Raw genomic sequence first — 22,422 nt, 5'->3', positions numbered from 1 at the left:
TTCACAACTACACTGATTTGGTGTTGGGGTGCCATGGAAAGGAGTTCCCAAATTCCTTAGCACGCGAGACAAGGTTGTCAAAAGGCTCTACCAAGTGCGAAGAACTAGAACTGTACAATATGGAGTAAACCGAAGAGTGGAACGTAAATGAATGCAAATAATATGCAATTAAGGACATATGTATAAATCTATAATAATCTCTGGAAAAATACTTGTGGAGAGCTAGCTATAATTTGTTCATTTTTACATGGTGTTTAGACTTCTTTGCAGGTTTTAATTAAAGTACATGACATTGTATTCTGCTTTTATTAAGTATTGTTTATTTGCAGGTCAGCCGGACGTACTGCTGTGGGACGTACCGGGCTGGTCCAATGAGACAGATCAGCCTTGTTGGAGCAGTGGATGAAGAAGTCGGAGACTTTTTCCCAGAGTTTCTCGATATGTTGGAAGAATCCCCCTTTTTAAAGGCAAGTATTATTATAAGTTTGTGAGGCTGAGATGTCAGGAAGTTGCATTCTTTTTTTAAATTCCAGGGACCTGGAGGATCACAGCGCTAGTAGAATACGATACATGGTAGGTATTGTGAGAACAGTCTAAACAATCGGGCACAAGATTAAGCATATTTGTTATGGTGCAGTATTTTTTTTTTTATTTTTTTTTTTTATTTATTTCTTTGGGCAAAAGATCGGGTAGGAGGGTTCTTCTTGGATCGAGGATGGGAGAGTGTTCCAGAGCATGAGAGCAACAACAGTGAACCTCAGTCCACATGCTCTTTTTCCGATGAATCTGGGAGTAATTGGTGAGGTGGAGCAGGACGATTGCAACTTGCGTACGTTGGATTTTTTCTAGAGATACATTGGATAAGATGGGGAGGGGCAGAGTTGTGCAGACAATGTTGAGTGATTGATAGGATTTTGAACTCTATGCAAGCTTTGATTGGTAGCCAGTGTGCTTCTCGTCCCTCCAGGCAGATGTGATCAGATAGTTTCAAGTCCCACACTGCTCTGAGCACCAACCAAGTGTTTTGACATTAGTTGATACTGGGATGGTGTTCCTGTCGATGCAAAAGGAGGTAAAAGCAGGGTCTAAGAGTTGAAGGCTGTGCAGAGATCCGATCATTAGCAGCAGCTCCATTTTACCATCGCCTAGACAAAGATGGTTAGACATCCAAGCCTGAATGGTGCTGTAGATACAGTTGAAGTTAGGTGAATTTAGTTTATGGTTGCCTGTGAGCTTGAGGAGGACCTGCGTATCATCTGCGAAGTTTGTGTATGGAATGTTTAAGCTATCCAGGTGGTTAAAGAGAGGTTAGTGTACATGTTGTACATAGGTGAGAGGCAGGAGCCTTGTAGAACACCATAGGTAACAGGAATGGCGTTGGCTGCCTCAGTCCTTTAAAAAAATGTAACTTTGTGAAACCCTGTTTGTGACCCCAATAATTTGATGTAGGCGGATACCTTTTTGGCTTTGTCCGCTTTTTCTGTAAAGATGAGGTATCTTTTGTTTGTCCTTTTGAAAACCTTGCGCTACCTGCCAAATGAAATATTTGTATCTCACTGAGCAAATGTTTGTTTTAGAAGGTGCTTTCGTGCTTGTTTGGTTGCTGTTGGAGTAGCTCTTGAAATTTTAGGCTTGCAGGTCACTGGAACTGGCTTGCAGTTGACATGAGAAGGGACTGCTCCAATAAACCGACCAATCTTTTAAGACTGTGGTTCTCCTGCATGGGGTCTGGCATGGATTCACATGCTCATGAATATTCCCCGTCGTCAGGCCTGGAATCCTCGGTATAGAAAAAATCAGTATCCGTTTCGTTTCTGATCTGTCTTTCTCAGTAGTAACCAATCACTGGTCTCTGGGTCATACTGCCCCCAGCCAATGACTGCCCTCTCCCTAAGCCCCGCCCCTGGCAGCCATCCTCAGATTTTTACCGCACGTTCAAGTATTGGGAGTCCTCGTGCTTGGCTCTCGAGCTTTTGCTGCGTTTTTGTGCTTTTTTCAGGAGATTTTCTCATTTTTTCGGTTAAATAGAGCCTCAAGCTCCACCGTTTCTACTTCCGATCAACGGGGATCCGTTTGGGAGTTTCTACGCCCCTCAAGGGTGAAGATTTCGTCGAGTTACGCTTTTGGAGGATTCCAGAAGTTCCGAGGCCTACCCCGGTCATGGCCCAGGAGAAAGGGAGCTCGACGCCCGGGAAGCTGTTCAGGGCCTGCCCTGGATGCCATCTTCAGAACGGTTTCAAGGAGGACGAGCATTCGTTATGCCTCTACTGTCTCCATGAGGACAAGACGCACAAGGAAAAGGACTGCGTGTTTTGTGGGAACATGTCAGAGCAGACCATGAGGGATCGCCACCTCCGTCTCCCCAACTGGCTGGAAGGTAAGAGCCCGCCAGGCGAGGAAGAAAAAGAAGTCCGAGCGGTCTTCTAAGTCCTGTGAGGGTGCTCCGGCGAAGGGGGCCCAACAAAAGGCTAAGCACCGCGAGTCCACGGGCACCGGGAGTGCCGAACGGTCGGGCTCCTTGGCTGCCAGGTAGGGCGCATCCTCCCCGGCGCCATCGACCACGAGCCAACGCTCTGGCTCGGGTAAGAGGAAGTCCGAGAACCCGGCGAAGCTTCTGGAGAGGCCCCGGTCGATCTCGAAGATTCCGGCAGAGGGGGAGCGAGGCTCGGACCCTCCCCCAAAGGTGAAGGCCCCAGGCGTACAGAAGATGACGTTGGCCTTAATTCACCCTGCTAAGACCTCAATTGAGGATGTCGCCGCGGCCCTGGCTCAGCCTGTGGAGGCTACACCAGTGGAGGCGCCCTCGGGTACCAGAGTCTCCCTGCCACCGTGGAGGGAGTCGTCTTTCAGGCCCATCGAGAAGACCCCTACGAAGTCCTCGTTGGAAAGGGTGGAGGAGGGGTTGGTGGCCGTCGTGCATACAGACACGACCTCTGAAGAGGAGCTCATCCAAGTCGCAGTGGAAGCCCAGCCCATCGGGAGGGATCCCGACGAGGGCGACGGTGACGCAGACGAGGCTCCTCAAGAGCCCTCACTCCCGTCGTTTCCGGCGCCGCAGGACACCTCGGCGGCCATTTTGTCAGCCATCCAGTCCTTATGCTCGGAGATGAGGACTAGGTTGCCCCTTCCCCCGACGGAGGTGCCTGAGCCAGACCCGACGGAGGAACCGGAGCCAGGACCTTCGGAGAGCCCACCACTTAAGAGGAGGAGGATGCATCCTAGGCTTCCTCTCCTGCCTCTGCGGCCTTCTCTGCCTTCCCCCGGTCCACTATCCACGGGGATGATACAGGCATAGACACGACTACGACTGGTACGGAGGCGACGACGGGACGTGTTCCCTGTCACCCCACCTGCCCGGGCGTCCCCGCCCGATGAGATTGGATCCTTCCATGCAATTATTTCCAGGGCATCCGAGCTCTTCCAGCTCTGCCCCGAGGAAAAGGAGGGGTTCCTTTACCAACGGCGCGAGGCTAAAAGGAAGACGGTCCTCGCCGTACCGCTTCTTGATGACATCTGGGATGAGGGGCTCGCCCTCCTCAAGAACCCTGCCACGGCTCCTGCGAAGCGGGACCGGTACGAGAAATACCGGGTCCCCGACGCTGCCCCCTTGTGCCTTAGGGCGCAACCTACCCCGGACTCGGTCGTTTCGGCGGCGGCGGCCAAGAAGAAAGCGGGGGGGGGGGCCCATCGGCCTCGACTTCAACCTCCCCTATGGGCGGCGAGGGTAAGAAGCTGGATGCGATGGGACGATGGGGTCATCTCATCTGCAGCGACGACCATCAAGGCGGCCAACGCCCTGGCCATCGTAGCCCGCTACGACAGAGTTGTGGTTCAAGATCGCCCCTCTGTTGGACTTCCTTCCGGATGCCAAGAGGGCTGCGGTCCTGGTTATCTTGCAGGAAGGTGAGATTGCCTCGGACCACGCCATTACGGTGGCTACGGACATCGCCGACACCGGTTTCTGTCAGTTGGGCAACAGCGTTTGCCTGAGACGACGAGGATGGCTCAAGGCCACGGATTTCCGCCAGGACGTTCAGACCAAGGTTTTGGACATGCCTTTCGATGGGAACAACCTTTTTGGCAAGGCGGTTGATGAATCCCTTCAGGTGATCAAGACGGACACGGAGACGGCCCGTGCACTGGGTGTGCTCCAACAGCGACGGCCGTCCTTTCAGAGCTCTGGAGGCAGACAGGGTGCCTCCAAGGGAGCCGGCAGCAGCTCCTCTACGTACCGTCAAGCGGCAAGGTCTTCGTCGCAGGAGGCCTACAGGGGATGCGGCAAGTCAGGTGGATCCCGCCGTCGTCGCCAAGGAGGCAAAGCGGCCTCCAAGCAAGATTGAACCAACCGTAGGGTCGGGCCCCCGCCGAAGCACCCCGGTGGGAGGCCGGCTGACAAAGTTCGTCGGCGTGTGGGAGTCCATCCCCACCGACTATTGGGTGCTGGACGCCCTGGCCCTGGGGCACACCCTCGAGTTCCAGAAGAGGTGCCCCTGCATTCCTCCCGTGGCCAGGAAGGAAAATCACGTCCCTCAACTGCTGTTGGAAGTAAGGGCGATGCTCAGGAAAGGTGCCATCGAGCTCGTCCCGAAGAGGCTTCGGGGCTCCGGAGTTTACTCAAGATACTTCCTCATGAAGAAGACAGGAGGATGGCGTCCCATCCTGGACCTGTGACGACTAAACAAATACATCAAGGCACAGAAGTTCCAGATGGTCGCCCTCCAGCACGTGCTGGGACAGCTGGAGGAGGGCGATTTCCTGTCATCGTTGGACTTGGAGGATGCATACTTCCACATCCCAAGTCTAAAGAGACACCGAAAGTTCCTCATGTTCGTGGTCAAAGGGCGGCACTACCAGTTCAAGGCCCTCCCGTTCGGATTACAATCGGCACCCAGGGTGTTCACCAAGTGCCTAGCACCGGTGGCGGCGCGGCTGCGCCTGCAGGGGATCAACGTCTACCCCTACCTGGACGACTGGCTCATACGGGCAAGGACAAGGGAGCTCGCCGTGGAACACACTGCGAAGACCGTCCAGCTGCTCACGGACCTGGGGTTCTCCATCAACTTTCCAAAATCCCACCTGGTCCCGTCGCAAGTCGTCCTGTTTCTGGGAGCACAGCTCGACACAGTGGCGCGGCGGGCCTCACCGTCGGAGGAAAGGATAAGGACCATCCTAGGAAAGATGCAACGTCTGCTGGCCACGGAAGTGGCCAGAGTGAGGTCTATCAAGTCCCTCCTCGGAATGATGTCATCCTGCATCTATCTGGTGCCCCACTGCAGACTTCAGATGCAGCCCTTGCAAGAATTCCTCGAAGCCCACTGGATAAAGACGACGGGCAGCTTCGAGGACAGGATCCCGCTCGACGAAGCATTCCGTCGGGCAATACGATGGTGGGGTGTCCGCGCTCATCTCACAGCGGGAACAGGTTTCCTAGCCCCGGCCCACCAGGTGACGATGACGGATGCCTCCCTGGAAGGTTGGTGAGCGCACACCGGGGGTCTCCACGCGAGAGGCCTTTGGCTCCCGGAGGAGAAGACTCTCCACATCAACATCTTGGAGCTCTGCGCAGTGTTCTGGGCCCTCGGGTCCTTCCTTCCGTCCCTCAAGGGCAAGGTGGTGAGGATCTTCACTGACAACACCACCACGATGTTTTACATTCGGAAGCAGGGCGGAACCAGATCCCCTGCCCTATCCAAGGAAGCCCATGATCTGTGGCATTGGGCCGTCGCCCAAGGGATGTTTCTGGCACCCTTTCATCTGGCAGGGATAAAAAACACCATTGCCGACTCACTCATCAGAGAGCTGCGCTCTTGCCACGAGTGGGAACTGCGCCAGGATCAAGTGGACCGACTCTTCCGACGATGGGGCAAACCCCAGATCGATCTCTTTGCGACGGCGGCGAACTCCAAGTGCCAGAGGTTCGCCAGCAGGTTTCCCCAACCGAGGAGCATGGGGGATGCTTTCTCATTCCCCTGGGACGGCCTGTTCCTTTATGCATTCCCGCCGTTGCTGTTGCTGCTCCGGCTCGTCAACCAGCTCAAGAGGTCCCGGTGCAGGATGATCCTCGTCGCACCGGCGTGGCCGAGGCAGATCTGGTTCCCGGACCTTCTGGACTTGTCAGCGTCCGCACCAGTCAAGCTGCCGACGGATGCGGATCTTCTCTCCAGAGAAGGAGGCGCCATTCTTCATCACAAACCACAGTCGCTGAACTTGCAGGCCTGGCTCCTGCAGCACTAGAGTTTGGAGGATACGACATCCCGGCCGACTGCAGAGAGGTTCTTGCAAAGGCCAGGGCATCCTCAACTCTCAAGTGCTACGGACATAAATGGAAGAGGTTCTCTGTCTGGTGCCGTGCACAGAAGATTAACCCTCTGCGGATTACTGCCCCTCAAGTATTGCCGTACCTACTGTCTTTGGCCAAGGCTGGCCTAGCTCACGCTTCCATCAAGGTACATCTGGCTGCTGTCTCATGTTACACCAGAACTACAGGACGGGCGTCCTTGTGGTCTCATCGTCTGGTGAAGGAATCTATGAAAGAACTGTTCCGATCATTCCCGCCGGTGAAGGCCCCAGCCCTGGCGTGGGAGCTCAACGTGGTGGGAACTAGGCTCATGGGGGCCCCATTCGAGCCTATGCATTCAGTGCCGTTGAAGTTTCTGTCGCGGAAAACAGCATTCCTCGTGGCCATCACCTCTGCACGACAAGTGGGAGAGATCCAGGCCCTGTCTTGCAAGCCTCCATACTTGACTTTTTACGACACGAGGGTGGTGCTGAGGACGCACCCCTCCTTCATGCCCAAGGTGCCGTCGGACTTCTACCTCAACGAGCCCTTCGTGTTGCCAGTTTTCTTCCCGGCACCTTGGTCGCCGGCTGAGAGGACTTTGCACTCGCTGGATGTAGCTAGAGTGCTGAAGTTCTACGTGGACCGCACAAAGAGTTTTTGGAAGACATCACAGCTATTTGTGAACTTTGGACCTGTGAATCAAGGGAAGGCTCTCTCGAAGACTTCCATTTCCATATGGCTCTCCGGCTGCATCATGCACTGTCACCGGTTGGCAAACCGACCGTTGCCAGGCCGTCCGAGGGACCATTCGACCAGAGCGATCGCTGCTACTACGGCGTTCCTGTCTGGTGTGCCCCTGCTCGACATCTGCAGGGCTGCTACGTGGAGGTCGACGTACACCTTTACGAGATTCTACTGCGTCGGCCGGGATTCCAGGGAGGAGTCCAGAGTCAGCCAGGCAGTGATGCGCAAACTGTTCGCCTAAGGTGAGCCTGGTGAGGAGGTAAGAGTTGCTTAATGTTGAGTTGTTGTATTGCTTGATATTGAGCCTTGTGCCACCTCCCGTGGTTGTGCATGTGTATACAGCTATGTATTCTTATATTCATGAGCATGTGAATCCATGCTAGACCCCATGCTGGAGAAGGAACAAGTTACTTACCTGTAACTGTTGTTCTCCAGCATGGGTCTGGCATGGATTCACATGCGAACCCTCCCGCCTACCCCTCTGCGGCTCTTCACTTGGTCATACTGCCACTTCACGTGCTACCATCTGAGGATGGCTGCCAGGGGCGGGGCTTAGGGAGAGGGCAGTCATTGGCTTGGGGCAGTATGACCCAGAGACCAGTGATTGGTTACTACTGGGAAAGACAGATCAGAAATGAAACTGATATTGATTTTTTCTATACTGAGGATTCCCGGCCTGACGACGGGGAATATTCATGCGCATGTGAATCCATTCCAGACCATGCTGGAGAACAACAGTTACAGGTAAGTAACTTGTTCCTAGACGTCTATGCAAGAAGTTATGGAAAGTGTTCTCAGAGCCAGTACAGATATGCAGCAACGGTAGGAGGTTGTCGGAGCAGATTACACAGGGATACTGATTAAGTATAGGCATGCATGGATCACCTAAAGATGGCGGCTGGTCATGGGATCCTGGTGCCCTACAGGACCCCAACAGCAGGACCTGTGTCTTTGAGCTGTTCACATCGACGAATAAGATGAAGCTTTAAGATTCATTTTACAGAATGCAGCATTGTATGATCCTTTTGCACATGTAAACAATGTCCACACTAGGCCTTTCAGCAAGACTATTTTTGACAATTTATTCAAAACTACAATTACCCTATATTCCTTAATGATATTCTTTTGAAACACCTCTGTCATTTTTATCGGCTTTGTTGTGCATGGCTCTAAGAAAAGTTGATGTGGTGAGGGGTTGTTAGTGGGAAAGTTGGGGAGGCAGATACAATGCCTGTGTGTTCTGTGCAGGTCGGACGTATCTGGTTCCTGGGTGCTTACTATGCATTTGGCAGACTTTTGGGGGTAAGCTATGCCAAAAGGAGATCCCAAAGTTTGAAAATGGAGAGAATGCCAAGGATGATATTGCCCACTAATGTGAGGGAGTGTGGTAGAGCTGAAAAGATGCATTTCATTCCTAGTTTAGTCATCTGCTTATATTGTTGACTAGGCATGTGATTGCTTCTGTGGTGGGTATTCCTTTGTGGTGTAAGGAAAGGAGATTAAGAGGGAGGTAAATTAGGGGAGCACATATCGAGTGAGGGTTGGAGAGGTGAGGGTGTGGATATATATATATATATATATATATATATATATATATATATATAAAACCCTCATCCTGAAATGGGGTTTGGATCTGTGGTACTGTGCACCTGTCATTGCCATAGGTAGCCTGCATGTTGCTTGTTACAGTAGTTGGTTATCTTCCCTTTTGGTTGCATAGTGCCTGATAATTGTGTGCGTTATGTTATGTTACTTTGCATTTATATAGCACCTTATGTACCTTTGGTATGTTCTGGAGGCGCTAGTAGGTTGAACGCCCTCGGGAACCGAAGTTCAAGTCAGTAAAGAGAGTCAAAGTTGTTTGTGAGCACCGGATATGTGTGCAGCTGGTGTGGCATTCGTGTAATAGCTGCTTCATAGCAGTAGGGTGTGGTGGTTGAGAGATCAGGGGTATGCGTTTGTTCTGGTAGGCTTTATCCAGACCGGTTCTGGGTGCGTTAGGCCTGAGGAGAACGCCTGGCTGGTGGGGTGTGAAACCAGCAGTCATTAGAGTGATGTGGAGTATGAGGCAGATGTTGGTATGAGAACAGCTATACCAAATGGTGTCATAGTATCTCTGTGTTCTAGTTGAGTGGTGGTGTAAAAAGGAGAGTAAGCATGGTGATGTGATAAGATGGTTTACATGCTCTTTCAAACATTACATGAATTCCAAACCATTCATGTATGTCGCGCACTTCTATGCACTCCAGTCCGTTCCACGCACTCGGATCGGTTCATGTAATCCGATCATTTCCTAAGTTGTTTTAGGCACCACTTCCACATTTCATCTGTACCTTCCACATATTTCACCCGTACCTTTCACATGTTACATCAGTACCTTCCACTTTCTTAATCCGTTCAATCCACATACGTCCCCATTCCATCCACATACTTCGCCCGCTCCATCTTTTCTATGCACACGTCCGTTCTGCGCACTCGTTCCATCCATATGTCACCCATTCCATCCACTTTATGCACTCAGCAGCTCTGCTCACTCATCCGCTCTACATGCACTTGTCACTCGTCCGCTCTATGCCCTCGTCCGCTCTATGCCCTCGTCCACTCTATACACCCAGTCAAGGCAGCTCAGTTATGGAACGCCCTACCTCTTGCACTTAGATCCGACCAAACGTTCAACAACTTCAGAAAGAATACCATAAAATGGCTCACCGAGAATACAACATAAATGGCACTCTACCTCTCGCACCTCCACTTGTACTCTACCTGACTTGCTATTTTGTTCGCCATTGATTTGACTGTTTGGTGGCGCTCTATCTGCACTTGTACTTGTCTCACCTGTAGAGCCAAAATTCTGTCTACTCTGTAACTTGTTTGTTCTGTAACTTGTAACTTCTGTAACTAAGCTGTAAACTTCCTTGTCTCTTGCGCCCTGCTACCTCAGGGTCCGGTGCGCATAACAAACATACGCACTGGATCCGTTCCGTGCTCTATTTCATGTACTGCTCTTGTCTCATGTACTTGAATCTTCTATTCTGTACTTTCCATTTATGCCATGCACACATACAGTCAAGGTCATCTGTCTGTGTACTCATCAGTCTCTTGTATTCATCTTTCCATCCTCTACTCTTTATTCATTTTGCCTGTTTTTGTTCATTTTGTCCATTGCACTCATTACATCCATTTCATTAATTTAAACTTCATTACAGTTTCTGTGCAATTTATTCTTTTTACCCACTTCACTGCTTTGGTCTACTTTACTCGTTCTATTCTGTTTGTCCTTTTAGTTTACATTAGCGGTTATTAGTTGTCTATTTTTGATAATACAGAGGAGATGATCGCATTGGTTCTGTGTGGGGAAATTAAAAAATGGAGGACTCAGGAATACCACTTCGGTCCATCTGTCAATGGACGTAGGCAAGAGGGGCCCTTTGTAACCAGATGCTTCCAGTACCGAGCTTGGCATTTTATAAATCAGCACAGTACTGATGGTGGAGGGGAGAGGAATTTGTATTCGTCCAGCAGGTATTGCTGAAAGAGCCATTTAAAAAATACTTTGTGACTTTAGAAGTCGACACCTAATGACAGATAATGAGTCCCTATCAGATGAACCTGAGGAGACCTAATGGTAATCCAATGCCCAGGTAGTGGTGACTGAAAAAAGAAAGAAAATAAAAAGGGGGAAAATCTCTTGACACGAGCGAAGACTGTGTGGTCCGACACTGGAGTCAGAAACATTGCCCTATCAACGGCTCGACGCTCTAATTGTGATAAACGAATTGGTGCCAAGTTAAGTGAGGGGGGGTCAGGGGGGAAAGGGGAGTTGTTTTTTCTTTGAGTATTAGGAAATGCACCTCCATTGAGAACTGAGATAATTGTATGACACTGTGAGCTGACACCAAGCCTTTTTGTTTTTGTTTTTCTTTTACCCAACTGTGTCAACCGGTGCATTATTTTGTATGTATCTTGATGTTCCTTCTTGTTTATTTTTATTTATTTTTTGGTAATTATTGTTGTAGATGATGAAAACCAATAAAAGCAAATTTAAAAATAAAAAAAAAAAATACTTTGTGGGACTGGAAGATGGTGGGTGCTTTGAGCCTCAGACGGGATTGTGTTTCAGATGGACGCAGCGTGGGGGGAGAATGACTTCTTGTGAGATTTTGCTTTACAGGCTAGCTTGGAGGCCAAACTTTTTTCTCCTTCCTAGCATTTAACCTCTGGAATTTGCAACCTAAAAACCTCTGTACATCAAACCTTCAGAAAGCAGCTAAAAACGTGGCTCTTCAACTCATCAGCCCAGGAGATCATCTCCCGGAACAGTTCGACCAATAGCTTAGACTCTCTCTCCACCCATTAATCTTATCTTCAAAATGACAGCAAATAACAGGAGCCGTGCCTCGCCCCACCAATCAATCCTCTACAAACCTCATTTCTGTCTCACTCGTCGAAAAACCCAGACATGCAATGCTACCTGTGAATCCCTTCTAGTAAAATTCACGCTACCATCAACGCTTGCTGCTTCTACCTACATTTTGCCAACAATCTGTGACTCAATAGCTAGCATTCGGATAAATCACCCAACTCTTACACTATTGGGAGATTTCAATATCTGGTTCGATATGCCCAACAACCCCATGACCCAACCTCTGATCTACAGTCTTGAGGTACTCTACCGACTTACCACCGGTCCAACTGACTCAGGAGCTGAAGATCGCATCAAGGGTGTGACTGCCTATGACCTCGTCTCTATATCCAATCCCAAACTGCTTATCTGGATAGACCACTCTGCCATCCCTTTCTTTATCGACACACCAGCCCCTCCTCCCACAGCTCCCCCTATCCCCCACCCGCACTTTTGATCACAAATGCTGGAACAATGTAAAGGCATTCCCCGACCTAGCCGAAGCCCTGCTACTCAGTATCCCCAGCGACGCAGACCTGTGGTAGACCCTTTCAAATCCTTTGACTCCTGCTTAAAGAATCACCAATTCCTCTCACTCCCTGCAGCCTTGCGGCAAGGAGCGTTCCCCAAATGGTTCACGCCGTACCTGAAGACTTTCAAAAGTCAAAATAACTCTTGAGCACAAATTGCGAGCATCTAACACTGATCTCAGCAGATCTGTTTGCCCACCACCACCGTAATTAAAATCTGAGGGGCCATAAAGGCCTATTGCAATAAACTAATTCTGAACTCTGGCAGCAGCAGCAAAGAACTCCACAAGATCATCTCAGAATTCGTAAAACCTACATCTGCCAAAACCACCCACACGCAAATGCTCTGCGGCTCCCTCTCGCTAAATTTATACAACACTGAACTTGACGGGGTGACAACCCTTAACACCAAACTCTCCACCCTCACCCCCACACCTACCCCTCCCGATCCCCTTGACCCGACGACCACAATGCCAGCCTTTGACACTTTCCAACCCATCTCGGGAGACTAGTTCTTAGATCCAAAGGGTCTGCTGCCAGATAGGAGATCTCTCTCTCTCTCTCTCTCTCTCTCCCCCCGGAACCACCCTTGACCCCTGTCCCACCTCTCTTCTGAAAGAAATATACTCCTACGTTCCGTCCCCTTTCCTCCATACTTGTGGGGCATTCTGTCCTTTGGGGCGGGACTGGCGCACTTTAGTCAAAAAGAATAAAGAAAGAAAATGTTGGTCCTATTTTTACGCGGGGTACCGCACATGGCCATAACCTGCCCTCCTGCGCTCTGCATCGCCCTTCAGTCCTTTTCTCCACTCGGTCGGGGCTGGACGCACTAATATCACCGGGAATTTTATTTTTGTTCCCGTTGTCCTTTCTTCTGGCTCCAGTTCCTTGGTCGCCTAGTCCTCCGTCTATGCGGGAGCGTCTGGGATTAGTGTCCTGTTCTTCCTGCGAATGTTGCTTCGCTAGGGCTGATCCCCACACTTTGCTTGGAGTGCCTTGGTCCAGAACATCATTGGGATTCCTGTATCTACTGCGACTCCCTCTCCGTCCAGACACTCCAGCATAGAGCGGAGTGCCAACACTCTCGCGCCAAGTCAACAACGTCTCAAAGTCCTGCCACTACCACCTTAAAACTCTTAGGCGCATCTTTCCATATCTCTCCTTTCCCAACAGACTCTCCACAGTCCAATCAATTGTTATATCAAGACTGGACTACGCAAACCCCCCCCTCTACCTCGGAGTCCACACTTACCAACTGAATAAACTTCAAAGGGCCCAAAATGCCGCAGCCAAACTGCTACTTGCGCTTGGCCCGAGAGACCACATCTCCCCAGCCCTTAAGACTCTGCACTGGCTTCCAGTGGCCCAAAGGGTGACTTTCAAAACCTTATGCATTTCTCATCGAGCATTCCATAAAACAGGACCTCAATATCTTCAAAACAAGCTAAAATCCGATCACCCTCCACGTCCTCTAAGATCAAGCAGAGCCGGCATACCTAAAACAAACTCAGTCAGGTTAGGCGGATCATCATTCTCAGCCTTGGCCCCCACGCTATGGAACGCACTCCCACCCCACACCCGCCTAACTGAAGATCTAATGTCCTTCCGCAAACTACTGCTACTACTAAATAAGAGGAAAACATTATTTAGTTTATTATTGTTCAGGTGCATTTTCTTTGCTCAAATAGCCAACGTTTGTTTTCTAAGAATGTTTTAGTGAAAAATTCATCTTTTTTCCAGTTTGTCTGATGCAGCAACACTATAAGGGTTGTGAATGGCATAACGTGGTCCTCCTTGAAAGGCGGCTTCATGAAGCCGTTCCAGTATCTCTCTGCTGCCACCATGCACCCACCGCACACCCGATCATGCTTTCAGGTCACCGTGGTTTCGGCCTGCGGCGTCCATTTCATGATGATTCAGGAGGTGTGGCCCCATCCAAGTACAGTGCCCTTTGGCGTCCAGAGTATTGGATAATCAAACTCGACACGGGTATCAACTAAGCGGACATACAGTCAGCCAGCTGCAACATTGGAGTTCTAGGCGATTAGGGTTAAACCCTGGCAAATCCTGAAGGGTTTTCCTTGCAATCCTGGAAGCAATATTGTTTCCCTCCAGCCGGAACTGCACTTTATGCAGCAGCATCACTTTGAAACGGTTGTAAAGGTGCATTTCTGAGCTGTAGCACGGATTGGCCCCCCTTTTTTTTTCCTCTTCTCCCCTCTATTTTTGAAGATCTAGTCTTTTGCCTAAATACCTCATACGGAGTACCAGTGTGCTCGCAGATGAGCGGAATACAAATGTAGTGTACCACCTGATTGCATCCAATACAAAGTTGGGGAAAGCCCTGAGTCTACAGTGTCCTCTGCTTTGAATACAGGCAGCAAAATGTGATAATGGTGTTTGGGTATACAGAGTACAAGCATCTGTCATCGGGTTACTTGGTGCGCCATATAGGGGCTTATTATTTGATTCTTTTGTACATGTGTCTTCTCCAGGGCAGTCTGAATAAGGCTTGCAGAGTGCCAAATGCTTCTTTTTATAGTGCACGTCTGGATTGACTAAATAACCCACTTTGAAATCCTGCACGTCCACAGCATTTGCAGATGTAGATTTGTAATGTGTGCCAAGCAATTCTGTGATAGGAGGTTTAAGTTAATTATGTAGTGAAATGGTTAGAGCACCCATGTTGATTATGCTCACTTGCTGCAGTGCCCTGAGCAGTGAGACGTTGTTCAAACTCCTCCTTCCTGTGAATTGAGTACCTGGGTCTCCTGGTCCAAAGGTATGGCGATGACAAGCTGCTGGTGATTGCTTTCAATCTGGTACCACATCAAGCTCTTTACTGTTCAAGGAGAAGCTTCCAACTATGGAACATGAAGTCCAATTCAGACGCCATTAACCATGCCCCGAGGTGCACGGTTCTTGGACTTCCACCTCCGGGTACAAAGTGAAGGCAAACTGCCTCCGCTTATTGACCCCGGTCTACTGTACACTGGTGTAAATGCTTGCAATCCACAGCTGGGTCGTCCTCCATAGAGTTGCGTTTGGTCATTGGGCTTTTGATCTCCGTATCAAATTTCCTTTTGAATTGCGTTTTACATGATGTGCCTAATGATTTGTTAGTGAGGTGATGCATGGTTACTAGAATAATCTGAGCGCCAACCTCCGTTTTCACGTTAGAAACTTTATGGATCATTTTTCTGAAGGTCAACTCCCCTCCTCCAAATGCAGGCAGTATTGCAATACATAGTTAAGGGTCGTCTGTCTGCAACCCTACAGATGTTCCAGACTACAACTCCCATGAACTCACTTGACTATGCTTGGTGGGACTGAGAGGAGCTGTAGTCTGCCAAGTCAAAGGTTGCAGACCCCTGCTCTGGTTAAAAAAAAGTGTGTGTGTGTGTGTGTGTGTGTGTGTATATATGTATATATTTCTGATGCTTGTATCTGCTTAGATTCACATGCTGTGCATAGGCCGACATCTAGTGGAAGCTGCAGAGTATTAGTTTGTTTTTTGAAAATTGGGCGTCGACACAGGGCGTGCCAGTAATACTATCCCTAGTGTGACATCCACTGTAACCATGATCCCTCACGCGTCTAGGACCCTCAGATTGTTAATTGCATGCTGTGCATAGTCCGTCATCCAGTGGTCACTGCGGAGTATTGCATCTTGTTTTTCGAAAGCCGAAAAGGGGATGTCGACATAGGCATGTCTGTAATACTATCCCAATAGTGACGTGTAGTGTACCCAAAATCCCTCATGCGTCGAGGTCCCTCAGATTGTTTTTTTCTGCCAAGTATACTGGTCGCCTTATGCAGAGCTCGTAAGAGACCTTGCCATTACCAATTATTCGACCCTTGTTCGATTTTGTCAGTTATTGTTTAATTTAACCGCCTCCTGCCCTCTTTCGACAGCCAATCACTTCCCTGCTGAGTCAAGCTCTTCGGCGGTGGTTTCATCGGAGGCAATCCTTTTGGCGCTGCTGAACACGTGGCCCGGCCTCGCTGGCATACAAAGTAGGGAGAGTGGGGGTTGTTGTGGACATTTCTGTTTCTTCTAGAATGCCTTTCCCCTTCTCCCCCCTTTCCTTCGGGGTCGTTATCACTTATTACATCCTCGGCTATGGAGAGGACTCCTTTTAGATTTTGCCCTCGTAACAGCAACTTCCTGTGGAAGGACAAGCATAAGTGGTGTAACCGCTGCTTACCCCTCGACCACAACGAGGCCAGCTGTGCGGCCTGTACTCCTTCGCCCAAAAACCTTGAAGGAATGCTGGGTCAAAAGGTGGGCAGCCTACGCCATGTCGAGGGCTGATTACTCACGAGCGGCCGCCGCCGCAGAGTGTGACGAGGAGGATGGTGATAACACTACCTCCGTAACGGAGGTTGTCGACCTCTCTATGGAGCGCTCCCGCTCCACCGCGTCTGTCCCCGGCCCTCAAAAGCTCGGCTCCGGCACTACTTATGGGGATGTACACCCCAGCGACGCTGACGCACACGAAAAAATCACAAAGCACACAACCCACGGCCATTCTTCCAAATCGAAGGCCTCCGCGCCAACGGAGACGCCAAAACAACCAGCAGCTTCTGCTGACTGTAAGGGTCGCCACCCCTCCCCGCAGCTGCATACACGCCTAGCAACTGGGCCTTTTTCTACTAAGTGTGGTTACCACCAAAACGTCAGTCGAAACGCCTCATAAGAAGGCGCCTGACGACGGTAACTTTCTGGCTTCGCCGAAAACTATTCACGACCAGCCCTCGAAAAACTAGTCGTGGAAAGCTTAGCTAGAATAGTCTCAAAGCACACGCAGAGACGGAGGGGGTGAAAGAGTCACCGAAGCCTGCTCACAAGGTCAGAGAGATGTCAAAATCTACGGAGGGTACGCCAGAACCTCCCCCCCCTCACGTCGAAGTGAAAAGCCAGACATGCGTCCCCAGTGCCAGCCCCACGAGAATGGTTCTCGGAGGGTGAAAGGGCTATATCCTCCACGCTATAGTAGAGATCTCGACGCCTAGAGGCGGAGGTGCAGCCCTTTCCGCCACTAGACCGTTCAGGGTTATCTCAGTGGACTAGGGAAAGATTTGAATCATGTATGGACAGACTAGATGGGTGTAATGTGTTCAGAGGTGGACACAAACCTAAGAGGCCAAGGGAGGTGCTCCCTGAAGACCCTAGGGCCAAATTTCCAAGACTTTTCGACCCACTTGAGGAAAAAATTGATACATATGACCTCACTGAAGAGGATCTACATTTTCAGGAAGATGAAAAATTCCTAAAAACTGAGGATCTACAAGACCCTGTAGGGGACTTTGAAGAAGACCCAGACATATGTGAACCACAGCCCTGGCAGTCACCAGGGGCGTCTACAGACCCTGATGTGTTAGATCTGCCCTCTCCTCAGATCAGGGACCCTTCACCTGTGGATGATCAACCCACCTTCAATGCAATGCTATGCAAGGCGGCAGCACATTTTGAAATTGCCACAGGGGAAACTACCCCAGAAGTAGATTTTGTTGAGAAAATAATTAAAGAAAAGCCGCCTGCTAGCCAAGCCATACCCCTTCTTACCTCATTCAAGAGACGCCTCGTTCCCTCTTTACACCTGCATTGGTTAGAATAGAGAAGATTTTTAACCCCTCACCTTCTGATCCCTTATATATTAGGAGTCACTCCATACCTGATTCCCTGGTAGTAACCACCACGAGGAAAGGGGCGGGAGTTCCTCTATCTACTAGTGAAGCACCCCCAGACAAAGAGGTGGAAGAAGCTTTATGCTTTAGGAAAGAGGATTACATCCTCTGCAGCTTTTGCCACACGGATTGCCAACACCACAATTTTGTTGGCTAGCTATGCTGATGCCCAATTGGGATTGTTGGACGAAGACCTACAAGAAGCCCATGAGCCCTTGAGAACCCACTTGTTCACCATTGTAACAAAAGGTACTCAGGTCAACCAAAACATCATCAAGAACACCTTAGAAGCTGCCGAAACTGCTGGTCGTTCCCTAGTCCAGGGTGTACTTAAGCGTCACGCTTGGCTCAAACTCAGGTTTCAAGCCAGAAACACAGGCGTTCCTCATCAACAAACCCCTTGAAGACTCAAACTTGTTTGGCAAGGTGGTTGATGATGCACTGGAAACAGCTAAGAAGGAACACGAAATTCTAAAGACTCTGTACCAAATCACAAGACCTCCTAATAATAAGCAAGGTTATGGCAACAGGTGCTCTTTTCGTGGCCAACGACAAAATCAGCAACAACAATACTCCTCAGCCGCCAACTGGAGGACCAGGGAACCAGTGGAAAGTATGCTCAGAGAGGACAACGTCGTTCCAAGGGAAGAGGTTGGGGCGCCACACCCAGAGGCTCCTCGGCTACCAACACCAAATGACCCAAAAGTTCGGGTCCCCTCCCATGCATCTCCGTTCGGGGGCTGGTTAACATCATTCCTACAAGCATGGGAGGAAGTTACCACAGATCATTTGGTACTGTCAACAATAGCCCACGGTTACTGCATCGAATTCAGTCGGTCCCCAACATTCAGACCCCCAAGGGGAAGACGCCTATCACCGGAACACCTCTACATCCTTCTTCAGGAAGTCAAACTTCTACGGGAAATAGGAGCAATAGAGGTTGTGCCTCTATCACAGATAAAGGAGGGTATTTATTCATTGTACTTCCTTGTACCTAAAAAGGATCTAACCATGCGCCCTGTACTGGACCTGCACCCAACAAACAAATTCGTAAAACCTCTGAAATTTCGTATGGTGACTTTGCAGGAGGTAATCCCCCTGCTCACACAGGGGGATTACATGGCAACACTGGACCTGAAAGATGCATACTTTCATATTTCAATGTTGCCAGCGCACAGGAAATACCTCAGGTTCATGATAGAAGGCAACCATTATTAGTTCAAGGTGCTACCCTTCGGCATAGCCTCAGTGCCCAGGGTATTCACGAAGGTAGTGGCACACCTGTGCAGATTATCCATTCCAGTCTACCCTTACCTCGACGACTGGCTCATAACAGGGGATTCCTACGAAACCTGCTTCTCAAATACCCAAAAGACTGTAGACCTTTTGTTCCACCTGGGCTTCTCCATCAACGAGAAGAAGTCCAGTCTAGACCCCAGCCAAGTCCAGCAATTCCTAGGGGCTCTATTTCGAACAAAGGACAGCCTCGTCTTCCCCTCCAACGAGAGGGTCCAAAACCTGCTGTTTCAGATCCCTCAATATGTAGCCGGTCGGGAGGTAACGGTACGCAAGGCCATGCAGTTGCTAAGAATGATGGCGTCATGTATTTATGTGGAACCTCACGCGTGCCTGCGCCTGCGGCCAATGAGAGTGGCTCAACAGCCAGTGATGTCAGGCCAGCAGACAATAGGACCATCTAGTGGTGGTCTCGCAGGCCTTGGTTCTCTCGCTGCAATGGTGGTCGAAGGAAAACCTTGTGTTGGGGAAACCTTTCGCAACCCCCGCAATGGAAGCCACTCTAACCACACAGATGCATCCCTCACAGGATTAGGGGTGGCGGGGGGGGGGGGGCCTCACCTATCCCATCAGACTGCACACAGAGTTTGGACTATGAGCGTGGCGTCCAAACACATAAACCTGCTGGAACTACTGGCGGTCTTCAAAGCACTGAAGGCTTTATAGACACACCTACAAGGGACAACATTGCTGATCCTCGCAGACAGCACCACAGCCATGTACTACCTGAACAAGCAAGGGGGCACTCACTCTCAGGACTGTCCAAGCTGTCCCAGAACATCTGGAAGTGGGCTCTCAAACACTTGTTCCTGTTATCTCAACATGTACCAGAGGAACTCCATCTTCTGGCAGACGAACTCAGCAGAGACTTCCCTCTGCCCTCAGAGTACGAATGGCGATTACACAAAGACATGGTCTCTAACGTTTTCGCAGAATGGGGCTTCCAAGCGATCGACCTGTTCGCAACTCTGGAGAACACCCAATGCCAAGATTACGCCTCCAGGTACCCCCAGAACCGCTCCAAAGGGAACGGTCTCTGGATAACATGGTCAGGGAAATTTGTCTACGCTTTTCCCCCGACCCTTCCCCCGCCCCCCCCCGCCCCCTCAACAAGATAGTGCACCAGGAACCAGTTACCATGATACTGGTGGCCCCCATGTGGGCCCGCCAACCCTGGTTCGCTCATGTGATGGGGATGTCACTGTCTCCTCCAGTGAAACTACCCTGCCCATACGACATGCTGTCACAGGACAGGGGCCAAACGCTGCACCCATGCCCACAGACCCTGAACTTGGCAGTCAAAGAATTTGGTCGTTTGCAGCTCCCTCAGAGATGCATGGACATTCTCAGAGAAGCAAGGAAACCGAACACTTGTTACTGCTACTCTAGCAAGTGGAAACGGTTTGTCATCTGGTGTAAGTCAAAGAGCATCAACCCTGTTGGCTGCTCTCCCACACAGATTATTCTATACCTGACTCACTTGTTGGACTCAGGTTTAGTCTTTAATTCTATTAAAATTCATCTAGCTGCACTCTCCGCCTACACTACGTCTCAACATAAGTTGTCATGGTGGAAAGTTGCAGTTATTAAAGCCTTCATGGAGGGAGTGAAAAGGATTCAATCCAACCCAGCTCCTGGATGGGACCTGAATGTGGTACTAACCAGGCTAATGGGCTCCCCCTTCGAGCCCATGCATAAAGCAACGCTTAAGTACCTCACTCTTGAGACTGCTTCCTTGATAGCCATCACCTCAATTAGGAGAGCGAGTGAACTACAAGCGCTCTCTATACTAGATCCCTTTGTAACAGTTCACAAATATAAGGTGGTTCTATTGCGCACACCCTAGGTTTGCACCGAAGTTCATTTAAAAATTCCATGTCAACCTGTCTATAGAACTACCAACGTTCTTTCAAAACCCATCACACTTGGGAGAAAAGAGCCTACACACACTTGATGAGCACAGAGCAGTCCAGTTTTATATGGAAAGAACTAGACCACTGAGAAAGACTAATTGGTTCTTTGTCTCTGTGGCGGAAGGAAGAGAAGGAGATGCAGTTTCCCAATCCACAATATCTAGGTGGATTGTCCAATGCATCACACTCTGTTACACTCTTGCTAAGAGTACTGCCCTTCAAGCCAGGAGCACATTCTACTCGAGGTACTGTGGCATCCATAGCGTTCACTGCAAATGTTCCCCTTGAGTCCATTTGCAAAGCGGCAACCTGGAGTTCTGTACACACCTTTACAAAAGACTATTGTCTAGACGCCCATTCTAGATCTGATTACCAGGTGGGACAAGCAGTACTAAGACATCTGTCCTTCTCACAACCCAACTCCGGGTACTGCTTGCTAGTCTATGCACAGTATGTGATTCTAAGCAGATTAACAAACATCAGAAGACATGCATTACTTACCGTAAAAGCATTTCTGATGGTTGTATCTGCTTAGATTCACATGTGCCCACCCTTCCTCCCCGCTCAGATGGAAGTAACCTAGACGTCTTATTACTTTCTCTTTTCTGTACTCACTCACGTTAGTCATAAGGCTCCCTCATGGCAGAAAAAATACAGAGGGACCTCGACACATGAGGGATTTTGGGTACACTACATGTCACCATAGGGATAGTATTACAGACACGCCTATGTCAACGTCCCCTTTTCGACTTTAGAAAAACAAGATGCAATACTCTGCAGTGACCACTGGATGTCGGACTATGCACAGCATGTGAATCTAAGCAGATACAACGATCAGAAATGCTTTTACGGTATGTAATGCAATATATGCGCCACGGTAGTGGCCGTGTAGTTATGGTTAAGTTGCTAATTAGGAAGATGGGCGCGGTCCGGCGCACACAGGGCCCAACAGGAGCCAAGACTGCCGTAAGGACAGTCTTAATTCCAACAGAACCCCACTGAGGGCACACAGCGAATAATAGATGCCTTGAGAAAGACCCTATGGGTCGAAACACGTGTCGGCTGACCGAACTTGCACACCAAGTCCTGAACAGTGTTTCTAAAACACCCACAAATGTATCTATTGAATGAACCACTCAAGGAAACACCAATAAAAAACTGATTATTTTCGTACTAACCAGAGTGTTACAAATAATTATTTCGGATATTCCAAACAAGATAGCCGGGAGTAAAGAGACTTTTTTCCTAATCCCATAGGAAGAGCACTTTTTGGGTGGCTTATAACTTTGCCTGGACAAAACAAATACTCACCAAACGTTGCAAAAAAAGTATATGGCCCACTCTGGATTTTTTTTACAAAGTTTGGTCTAGGGAGGGTCCCAAAATTTCTTTTATTCCCATAGAGTGAATGGGGAAAAAAACTTTGCTCACGCCTGGATGGATTTTCACCACATTTGGAGCAAGAGCAGCGGCTTGGTCCCGAAAGCGTGCTTTTGTAAATTTGGGGAAAATCCGTCCAGTAGTTTTTTTAAAAAATGACCAAAAAGTAGTTCACAAAAAATGAGT

General features: G+C 49.5%; 1 protein-coding gene across 1 annotated transcript in view; it reads left to right on the top strand.

Moving 5' to 3' along the window:
- The window catches only part of RSBN1 (round spermatid basic protein 1), a 136,993-nt gene that overhangs the window by 98,975 nt on the left and 15,596 nt on the right, over positions 1-22,422 (top strand). The window contains exon 3 of the mRNA XM_069633364.1: positions 330-467. Within this exon, the coding sequence (XP_069489465.1) occupies positions 330-467 (138 nt within the window). The remainder of the gene's footprint in view (positions 1-329; positions 468-22,422) is intronic.

Source organism: Ambystoma mexicanum, chromosome 13 (assembly GCF_040938575.1).
Source record: "Ambystoma mexicanum isolate Mex_15411 chromosome 13, UKY_AmexF1_1, whole genome shotgun sequence".
In the NCBI taxonomy this organism is placed as follows: Eukaryota; Metazoa; Chordata; class Amphibia; order Caudata; family Ambystomatidae; genus Ambystoma; species Ambystoma mexicanum.
Note: the sequence above shows the minus strand (reverse complement) of the source record. Positions and strands in the feature narration are given on the sequence as shown.